Source organism: Gobius niger, assembly GCF_951799975.1.
Source record: "Gobius niger genome assembly, chromosome: 8".
NCBI lineage: Eukaryota > Metazoa > Chordata > Actinopteri > Gobiiformes > Gobiidae > Gobius > Gobius niger.
Window position 1 is genome coordinate 4543264 of NC_136859.1, and position 11621 is coordinate 4554884.

Below are 11621 nucleotides of genomic sequence, written 5' to 3' on the forward strand. Positions count from 1 at the left end.
CGTCAGTCGTCTCACTCCACCTCTGCTCAAGTGAGGCCCATTTCCTCTAAACAGGTCATCACGTTGCCAGAACAGATTAAAGTTCTCTATGAAATACAGTCCTCTCGGCTCACAGACGTTGGACAGCCATGTATTCAACTGAAATAGCCGGGAGAATTTGTTTATTCTCCCATCGATGTTTGGGATGGGTCCACTGATGAACATTTGTATTGTCTCTTTATCCAGACAATCAAGTCTCTCAAAAAGTTTATTGAACTTTTCTTTCAGGGCTTCAGACTCTTCGTCTCTTATGTCCACAGCACCAACATGTATGATAAATTTATCAATCCCAGGGTTATTTGTGATTTCCTTGTTTAGAACATCTATGATGTCAGAAACGGTGGCGCTGGGATAACTGCTTGTAGTAATCCTGTCATTGTTTATATTAGATATGGCTCCGTCTCCAAGCACCAGGATATCTCTGGCCTTGACACTTGCCACACTTTTCCTCTCGAGCTTTGTTTTGACTTCTTTTTCTCTGTCTCTCTCTGATTTTCTCCGTTTGTTACACTCATCTTTTGAGAGAGGTGAAAATCTGTTTGTTAACTTTATTCCAGGTTCATTTTTGCTAGTATGTTGTCTTTGCTTTGGCCGAGCACCAAGTTGTTTGTATAGTTTCGGGAACGTTACGGTATCGTCTAGCTTTAGGTTGCAAGTATCAGTTTTTCCAGTCTTCTTACCGTGTTCCATAGGGAGGGTGTCATTAAGTCCTTTATCCATCTCAAAGGCGAGAATTTTGTCCCGCAGTAAAAGAATTTCTTGTTGATAAATCCGACAGCTTTCACAAGAAGATGTTTGCGTTACTCCCGCAGCCATGTTGATAAGACTGTCGTCGCTGGTCCAGATGAGTTGTAAAAAATAAAAGGCATAAAATGATTAAAAAATGATTTAAAAAGTCTTGGCTCACTTAGAAGAAGAGAATAAAATCATATCCGTGTGACATGTGCCAAAAAAGAATGATTAAAAAAGCGAATAAAGAGGCAAGCAGCATAAGCAAGCAGAGACGCGTCTGCACCCCTCTCAAAGCAGGAGAGTGACCAACTATCCACTACTGCATTGATTTGACCATCCAGGGTTACAGGACCTCATCAGTGAACAAGACTGTTTGAAAATGAGTCTTCATGGATTTCTGTTCATGAGCTTCAATGAACAGTTCAGGGGAGGCCGGATAGAAGGTGTATGCACAACTGCAGCCTCTGGAGGGTCCTACACCTTGATGTTCGGGAGACTCCAGAGGCACCTGCAGCTTCAAATACCTGTTTGCTGCTTTGTAGCAGCTGTTCTCTTAATCTGATGTATTTGTGTGCTCTGAATCAGTTTAAGTTTAAGAAAATTAGGTACCGGCCCTAAAGTTGTTTTTCACGTGTCTAAAGTCCAATGCATTAGCGGCTACATGGAGGTACTGCAGCAACGGCGGAGCAATGGCGGCCTCTAGTGTCGTCGTTGCTAAGCAGAGCAGCCAGCGGCCATTGTTTGGGATTCGATCTGGGTAGTCCTGACCTTTAACCTGGACCAGCATGCTTTGCGTTTGGTGAGATGCAGAATCCGCTTGTTGCTGATTGGTTTAGTTCATTGACCATTTGTGCGCGTTAGGCCCGCCCTGCTCCGTTACCAGACTAACTTCCCTGTGAAGAATGGACAGGGAATAGAAACAAAAAAAATCTGATTACTGTTGTAACTAAACAAAAAGTTTGTGTTTTAGGTATATCAAAATGTATTGATAATGATTGCTAGTACTTATTGCATTTGTTTATTGCAAAAAAAGGACCCCAGGAAGAGCAGCCAAAACAATAAGTTGCTGACATAAACAGTAGTTATAACAACCAATGATTATTTGTTACCATCATACAGAGGAAATAAATACAATTGTCTTGTTAATTTATGATTCCATATATTTATTGATACATTTATAAATTTAATTTTTTTCAAAAGTTATTACATTCACAAACTCATTAATTTCAGTTCCTCCTTGAGAACGACATTTTGCTCTTTAGTTCTTTAACGTGCCTGTTATTGACTTCATTCACATGAACAATCACCTGTAATCACTAAATCAAATTCAGTGCACACAACTGAAAGTAATTCAATACAATCTTCATTAAAACTATTCTGTGGGGTTTTGTAAATGGTCATGTAAAGTGCATGTAAAGTAAATCTCCATTTTTACACCCTCTTTGGTTTTGGCGCGTTTCGGACACAAAATTGAAGTGAATTGGACGATACTCAATCTGAACTGCTGTGTCTTTGTCGAGCCATGTCTACGTCAAAAAACGAAACCCTTTTTTCCGTCGTTCTGCATCTTCTAAAATGTACTTTGCGGCACAGAAGCTTCTATCAACTTTGTGCTGAAGTGTGAGAGAAAACAGTTAAACTTACGCGACGAATGCTTTCATGCTGAATCATCACAGTTTAGCATTAGCCTGGTTAGCCTCACAGTTTAGCATTAGCCTGGTTAGCCTCACAGTTTAACATTAGCCTGGTTAGCCTCACAGTTTAACATTAGCCTGGTTAGCCTCACAGTTTAGCATTAGCCTGGTTAGCCTCACAGTTTAGCATTAGCCTGGTTAGCCTCACAGTTTAGCATTAGCCTGGTTAGCCTCACAGTTTAGCATTAGCCTGGTTAGCCTCACAGTTTAACATTAGCCTGGTTAGCCTCACACTTGAGGTGCTTCCTGAAAAACTCCTGTATCTTCTTCCACAGTTGCACCTCGGCTCTTGCGTGCGCCGCGGGTTCTCCTCCCCAAAGCACCGCCATATTTTCAACTCCATGGAACCCAGACACTTCAAACGGTGAGAACGGAGTGTCCAAGATGTGTCCCGCCTGAGGGTACGAAACCGCCTCAAAATTATTCCTCCCATGACGGTTCATCCGCTCCACCATCTGCTCCATAAACGCCACACTGTCCCAGTTCAGGTCGTCCTCCGAGGCCACGAACAGGAACTGAGCGCTGGCCTTTTCTATGGGCACGACCGCGTCACGGTGCTCTGCGGACGTCGGGATGGGCAGGGCGTTTTTGACCATATAAAGGTCAGAGGTCAGGGCGATGCGTTTGGACAGATCAGGTCTTAGCGCTGGGAGGATCTGCTGTTGTTTGTAGAAGAGCGGCAGTTGAACGGCAGCGCTGCAGCCGTTGATCGAGACGACGGCCCCAACGCCTCGCACGAACGCGGCCACAGACAGAGCCACGTCGGCCCCTTTAGAGAGGCCCATGACCCCCACCTCCGCACTGCCCACCTGGAACACAGCACAGAAGGTGACTCCAGGATCACGTGGCCTTAGCCACACTGTATCGTGTTCTGAGTTTACAATCTCACAAAAGTTTCTCTCACAAGCCCCACAGGTCGAGTTACGAAGTTGGATTTTCATTAAAGCAGAACAAAGTGAGCTGTGCTTAGAGCTCCTCCTGCTGGTCACTTTTGAGAATAGCACTGTTTTAAACCCCCACCATCATCATCACTCAAAGCTTCGCAAAATAGTAAATATTCAAACACAAGACAACATTTTCCTGCTATACACGGACAATTGCTTTGGCAATTTGAATGTTCCGGTGTGAGTCGGGCCCTGGTGTGAGTCGGGTCCCTGGTGTGAGTCGGGCCCTGGTGTGAGTCGGGTCCTGGTGTGAGTCGGGTCCTGGTGTGAGTCGGGCCCCTGTGTTAGTCGGGCCCTGGTGTGAGTCGGGTCCTGCTCCTGGAGGAGCGGCTACAGAAGAACAGAGCAGTTCAGACTCAGACCTTTCTGTGCTGCAGTAGATACTGCACGGCCGCCTCGTACTGATCCAGATGAAGCCGCTCGCTCTTGTCCAATTTGAGGTTGAAGATCGGGACAGTCATCACCACGAAGCCTTTGTTCGCCAGAAGCCCCGCCCTCTTCTCTGTCGGGAAGGTGGAGAGGTTGAGCACCGCGGGAAACGGCCCGGAGCCTGGGACAACAGGACACATGTTAAAGAGGCGTGTTATTCCAGGACTGAAGGACAAGGTCAAAGTTTATTTATAAAGCACATTTAACATACAGTTGACACGGCCCAAAGTGCTGTACATGTTTCAGTGAGAGACAAATATATATATATATATATATATATATATGTATATATACACAGTACAAAATAACAACATGGAATGCTCAACTCAGCTCAGCTGAAAGCCAACGCATAGAGGCGTGTTTTTAAGAGTGACTTAAAACTCTGGAGAGCAGGTGATGTTGTGACGTCACCAGAGAAACATAACTGTTAATAAACAGGTTTGAAGAATTCACTATCTGTTAAAAAGACATTTTCAATCATTCCTCTCCTGGTTCTATTCAAAAACATTAGACTGAGTAGGACACAGACCTGGGGGAGTGAAGAGGACCCCGGTGAAGCCCCGCCCCGTCACAGTCTGTCTCTGGACTCCGTCTCCCAGAATGCACCTCTCGTTGGTCTCCTTCGCCAGTATCTGCCCGTCCTGCTTGTCGACCACAGAGAAGTGGACCACGTGTGGACTCAGGGCCTGGTTTTTGAAGAATTTTTTGTGTGGAACTTCTGGGCTCAGGGACCAGAACAGACCCATGGGCTGGACCCCGCTGTAGGAGCCTCTGAGGGGGGCGTCCCGTGACACGTGGACCTGAGGCAGAGGAGCGTGACAGGACAAGAACATTTTGACACATAACCTCATCATTAATCATATTCTCAGCTTTGAAAACATTTCAGTCCAGAGTCAGTGGATGAGCTCAGACTGTGCTTTTAAAACACGTTAAAACTTTGAGCATTTGAGTGGTTGTATAAGCTACGCAGCGGCGGAGTGATCTGCTTGAAAATAGTCCCTCAAAATGCAATCATTCATGTGATGCAAGGTCAGTTATATTCCAAAAAATATTCTATGGACACAGACATTTATATGGTTAGTCTGGTGTCCATGGTGTATCACAATATTTTGCAGAAAAGCCTGAGATGTGAATAAGTGAGTACACCCGTGTATTAAATAGCTGACTGACTCTTCTTTTGCAGCAATAACTGCTTTCCTGTCGTTGCAGATTAGACGCTCATTTCACTCAGATGCTATTTTTTCAAGCAGACACTGTTTAATAATTCTTGTGATGTTAATAAAGCTCAGACCACATTTAGTGACCAACTTAGGCAGAAATGTAAGAAATTCTACACGGTGTACTCACTTTTTCCTCCACTGTAGCCTAATGCATAATGCCCCTGTAAGGACTGGTCCTGATGAAAGTTGATGGATGAATCTGTGTGCAGTACCTGTCCGCTGTGGTCCGCCCTGAACTCTGCCCAGGAGCTGAAGCTGGAGCCCTTCTCGTCGGTGGCGCTGGCCCTCAGCACCACGTCCTGCTGCGAGCTCAGCCCCGTCACACGGATCTGCAGCGGGTCGTCGAACATGCAGCGAGCGCTGGGCAGGAGGATCAGACGCAGACGTGAGGACATCTCTGTAACACCAAGGAGACGAAGACGATGAAGACGATAAACTGGACCAGCCCTGACCACGAGTGTAAGGAGAAACTCTGCAGGTAAAGAGCAGAAAAAACTAAACAATTAAAGAGATACAGAATCTGTTTGAAGCTTCTGAGGGATGTTGTGGATTTTCTCACCCAATCTTAAAGAAAAGCTTAAGAGATGTTGTCTAGTCAAGATGTGAGGCTTAATACATATATATATACATATATATATATATATATATATATATATATATATGTGAAGAACACACAAAGCTGTGCATCAGAGTTCTGCCCAAGTCAGCTTTGGCATCACCTTATAAAGGTGAACACACCAAAGGCAGAACAGCATGACAGGGGTCAGGAGACCGTTGGTGTGTATATGCAGATCACCAGCGTCACATGTGAATACATGGGGAGACAGACACTGGGATGTTGATGTAATCAGGAAAGGCCTTTTGTTCAAGGGCCAGGCCGTTTGGGCCTATTGTGTCTTTAGATGTAAAAAAGGATCTTGTCTGGGATGCAGAAAGCCGGCACTTTCTGGTGGTTGGTTGAAGCTCAGCGTGTCATCAGACGAGAGGAGCCTGGTCTTGTGTATTGGCCACACTGTGGCTGGTTTTAGATGATAGTAACTCTGACTAAAGTTGTCACAACAGGGACAATAGAGAGCTTCCTGAGCAGCTGCATCACTGTGTGGTGTAGTGACAGAGCTACATGAGAACATAAAAAGTTCACAAAGAAAGACCCAGACATCAAGTCTTTGGATGTTCTGGACAATTCAGTCAAGTTCAGAATGGTTAAAAAAGGCAATAGGCCCGAGTGTTGAAGAGCCGAACCAAATGGTGCGGATCAAAGCTCCAGGTTTATTGGTCAAAACATGTGAGGATTAACCTGTGATGAAAGTCACAACAGAACTTCTGCAAAGCCAGTGTCCAGTCTATGGAGCTCAGGAGGATGTGGACATCTGTGTTTAGAGCTAATAGCAAACATTGTCCATAAACTAACACGAGCAAAACATTATACAAAAGAGCCGTGGAACAACTTCATGAGCTGCTGATTCACTACTGGTGAACACATGTATCACACTGTAGTGTTCCAATGCTTTTATGTGAACATTAACCTCAGTGTTTTACTTTTTAAAGTCTCCATAAGTTTATAAAGTCAAATGAAAGCCCTAGTTTAGTCCTTGTTCAGACCTGGCTTTATGTTCATGTAGTTTAGTCAGAGGTGATTCATTCTCATTCACATTTAGTCGAGGTCAAGTGTTTTTCAACTTGTACTTGAATATTATTTTCCACACAATACTTTTTACATCTACTTAGTAATAATATTGTATAAGTATAACTGCACTTACTTGTATTGGGCAACAATGGTCGAGCAGGTCGTCTTATGGAAAGGTTGAAGGTTTGGATCCTGGATCCAGCAGGTGCAGATGGTCGTGTCCTTGGACAAGACGCTTCAGGTTCGTCTGTGTGTGACTGCAGGTGAATGCTGCATGCTGGGTAAATTTATATCCTGAGTTTCTCCCAAAGACACATTAAACAGATGACTCTTCCCAACTCCTCCCCATTGACATTATTGACAATAGAAGTTTCCCTCATTAATACGTTTATACGTAACCAGGTTAACTAAAGAGCACTTAATGTCCAAGGCCAGGCTGTACAAATGGATTAGTTATGGAGGAAGGAGGAAGAATGCCCCCTCGACACAATTAATAATTCAGCTGAACATTTTGCTGTGAAAATATGGACCTGAATTTGGCTCGACTTTACTGGACTCTGATAAATATGTTTATTGTTCACCAGAAAACAGGTAAAAAGAGTGAAATATTGTGATTCCCATGAGAGGTTTTCTTCCCTCTCGGCTTGGCCACGCCCCCTTGTGTGACGGATTACCATCATGTCATGGTAAAACTGGGGGATTTGGGGAGGATTTTTGTAGGTTTATGATTTATAGTCATTACAGTTTTGGGGAAGAATCCATGAGACTTGTTGGGACACGGTGGCCATTCACCAACTATCCACTACTGCATTGATTTGACCATCCAGGGTTACACGGCCTCATCAGTGAACAAGAATGTTTGAAAATGAGTCTTCGTGGATTTCTGTTCATGAGCTTCAATGAACAGTTTAGGGGAGGCCGGATAGAAGGTTTATGCACAACTGCAGCCTCTGGAGGGTCCTACACCTTGATGTTCGGGAGACTCCAGAGGCACCAGCAGCTTCAAATACCTGTTTGCTGCTTTGTAGCAGCTGTTCTCTTAATCGGATGTATTTGTGTGCTCTGAATCAGTTTAAGTTTAAGAAAATTAGGTTCCGGCCCTAAAGTTGTTTTTCACGTGTCTAAAGTCCAATGCATTAGCGGCTACATGGAGGTACTGCAGCAACGGCGGAGCAATGGCGGCCTCTAGTGTCGTCGTTTTAAAGCAGAGCAGCCAGCGGCCATTGTTTGGGATTCAATCTGGGTAGTCCTGACCTTTAACCTGGACCAGCATGCTTTGCGCTTGGTGAGATGCAGAATCTACTTATTGCTGATTGGTTTAGTTCATTGACCATTTGTGCGCGTTAGGCCCGCCCTGCTCCGTTACCAGACTAACTTCCCTGTGTAGAATGGACAGGGAATAGAAACAAAAAAAAATCTGATTACTGTTGTAACTAAACAAAAAGCTTGATTGTGTTTTATGTATATCAAAATGCATTGATAATGATTGCTAGTACTTATTGCATTTGTTTGTTGCAAAAAAAAAGACCCCAGGAAGAGTAGCCAAAGCAATAAGCTGTTGACATAAACAATAGTTATAACAACCAATGATTATTTGTTACCATTGTAGCAGAGTGGGATATTGAGGGTCTGATAAATTATATAAAAATAAAATTAAAGCCAGACAACGCCACCTAAGTTTAACTTAGGACCAAAAGGACACAGGTTCGTTGATTGAGGCAGAGGCAGAAGTTATATTTAAGTTAACAGTTTTTATTTTGGTTGTTCATGAGTTAGCTTAGTTTCTGCTTATTTCATCATTGTTTCATGATTTTCACATTTAAAAGCAAAACCATATCTCCATAGTCCATGATTACATCTTGTTCTTGAAAAAATAAACAGGAGCAGAACAGCAAGACGGGCAAGGCCAGACAGCAGGATGCAGACTGAAGAGATCCATTTTCTGTATATTGGATATTTTAGTTAGCTTAAAGAGGGGGTATTATGCTTTTTTAGTCACATAGCACCAGTCTATATCACACTACAATGATGACCAAACCTTCTGTTAGTCTGTAAATGCAAATTAAAGTAAATTAAAATAACTGCCTTGTATAAAATTGCTCTTTCAAAATGGCGGTAGCAAATGGCTTGAAATAGGCCCTTGTCTCTTTAAGACGCTTCCTGACCCTTACCGACACGCCCCCTCCACACGCTGTCTGTGGCATCACAACACTACGCTCGTTTTCTCAACAGTATTGAAACTACGATCGGTGCATTTTAATTTTTATTGTTGGAAAGGAGCTACTGTTTATCACTTTGTGAACAATGGCCACACAGGATATTATTTGGAGACGAACCTTCCACACCGGACGCTTGGAAGGGGCTCTTGCCTGAAAAATAACTGCTGTTTGGAGGCTATCTCTTTGCATCTGCCATGCCCTATGGATCTCTAACTATACCCCCATGGACGACACCAGGATCTGCAGGAGCCCATACGATTCAAAAGACGGACATTATCTGTGCAGGTGGACAATGTTTTTTCGAGGTTACCCCGTTAGCTTGTTATAATCGACTACAGCTCATTGTTGATGAAAAGTCTGCAATAAACCACAAATGTGTAAAGCCAGGCTCATTGTGTGATCATCGTAAAGGCTGCTTTGAGTAGTTGCTGCTTTATTGACGTTATTTGTGCATAATATGCTGCCTGTTTTCAATGAATGTTGTGAAGGTGAAGGTTGTTAGCTTGTCGCGGCTAATAGTGCCTTAGCTCCGGGAGAAAACCACTCGGCTACTGTAGATGAAATGTGAGCAATAAACTACAAAATCAACAAGCCAGGCTCAGTGTGTGATCGTCATAAAGGCTGCTTCAAGCAGTTGCCTGTTTTAGTGGCATTTTTAGTGCATAATATGCTGCTTGTATTCAGTGAATGTTCCCGTTAGCTTGTCGCGGCTAGCTTGTTAGCTCCGGGAGAAAACCACTCGGCTATGACCCATTGTAGATGAAATGTGAGCAATAAACTTCCAAATCAACAAGCCAGGCTCCGTGTGTGATCATTGTTAAACGGTTCTTTATGTGTGTGGTGGTTTTATTGACTTAATGTGTGCATATTTCTCGTTTTCACGTGATGACTCGAGGTTTAGCTTAGCATTAGCTTTCTCCGGAGGCTCTGTGCATCATCAAGGCCCAGCGCAGAACCAGACACTGAAATAAGTGTTCTTGTCACCGGTTTGAATCCTGGGTGTTTCGGTAACAGAAACACTGATGTGTGTCTTTGTAAAAGTCTGCTGTGGTTCCGGTTCACAACACATGAAGCTAATCCTCCATGATGACTCTGTTTACATCTTAGGGCTAGACACTGCGGGGAGGGGGTTCTGCTGAGGAGCAGTGGTTGGTTACTCGGCTGGTGACGAAAGGTCGGAGGCGTATCCTGGAGGTCGAGGCGTTCCCTGAAGGAATCAGGCGTTTTATCCCTAAAATGGCTGCCATCAGAGTTTTTACAGATTACTCGAAAATACGTGAATGTGCTAAGGCAACACTTCAGGCATGGTTTTAATGAGGGAATGACAGAATAACATGATGTAAAGCTTGAAAAAGTCGATTTTGCATAATACCCCCCCTTTAAATTAAACAAAACATACCGCCTGAAAATACGCAGCCGTGCGCCATCAGCGCCTTCATTACGGCCCGGGTGGCAATGACGCCCTCAACACCGGCCACCACACCACTGAGACGGACGCACGCCATGGCCCACAGTAGAGCGCCATACGCTGCTCGGCGGGAGCTCATAACAGCACTACAGAGGAAACTACATTAGGATCTTTGCTGACAATAAGTCAAGGGCAGACATAATCTTGCACAGGGGTCACCAACGTGGTGCCCGCGGGCACCCAGGGGCCCTTTGGGGCATGTCCAGTAGCCCTTGGGACTTTTTCTAAAGTGTAAAACACTTCATTTTCTTGAATCTATTCTTAAAATTACAGTTATTTCAGTTCTTGTGACTCAGTATGAGTTTAAAATAAAGCTATTTTAACATAATATGAGGTCAATATCCTATAAGTGAACAGTGTACGTTTAAGTCTTTAGGATTTGTTTTTAACTGGTAGCCCTCGAACAACTTAATGCTCTTAAAGTAGCCCTCAGCTGAAATAAGGTTGATGACCCCTGATCTTGCATCTACTACCTGGCATCGCAGAGGATGGGGCACCACGGCACCAACGCCATAACACACAAGACGGAAGTCAGAGCGCGCGCAAGGGGAAGTTACGGAGATTTTATGTGCTTGCACGCTGGCGCCGCCTTGTGGTGCAAAGTGCACCCTGTTACACCATCACACACAGGAAATAAATACAATTGTCTTGTTAATTTATGATTCCATATATTTATTGATACATTTATAAATGTTATTTTTTTTCAAGAGTTATTACATTCACAAACTCATTAATTTCAGTTCCTCCTTGAGAACGACATTTTGCTCTTTAGTTCTTTAACGTGCCTGTTATTGGCTTCATTCACATGCTCAATCACCTGTAATCACTAAATCAAATTCAGTGCACACAACTGAAAGTAATTCAATACAATCTTCAATAGAACTATTATGTGGGGTTTGGTAAATGGTCATGTAAAGTACATAAAGTAAAGTAAAGTAAAGTAAATCTCCATTTTTACACCCTCTTTGGTTTTGGCGCGTTTTGGACACAAAATTTAAGTGAATTGGACGACACTCAATCTGAACTGCTGTGTCTTTGTCGAGCCATGTCTACGTCAAAAAACTAGACCCTTTTTTCCGTCGTTCTGCATCTTCTAAAATTTACTTTGCGGCACAGAAGCTTCTATCAATTTTGTGCTGAAATGTGAGAGAAAACAGTTAAACTTACGCTACGAATGCTTTCACGCTGAATCATCACAGTTTAGCATTAGCCTGGTTAGCCTCACAGTTTAGCATTAGCCTGGTTAGCC

The 11621-nt window shown here is 43.6% G+C and overlaps 1 protein-coding gene across 1 annotated transcript; it reads right to left on the minus strand.

The window, feature by feature from the left end:
* Positions 1-2665: 2665 nt before the first annotated feature.
* Positions 2666-5453, minus strand: LOC306966704 (acyl-coenzyme A thioesterase 1-like; the record flags this gene model as incomplete). The annotated part of the gene is made up of 4 exons (XM_079561517.1): positions 2666-3274; positions 3772-3959; positions 4368-4638; positions 5271-5453. The coding sequence occupies 4 exons, from the start codon at positions 5451-5453 to the stop codon at positions 2666-2668; spliced, it is 1251 nt and encodes a 416-aa protein (XP_079417643.1).
* Between the last annotated feature and the right edge of the window lie 6168 nt (positions 5454-11621).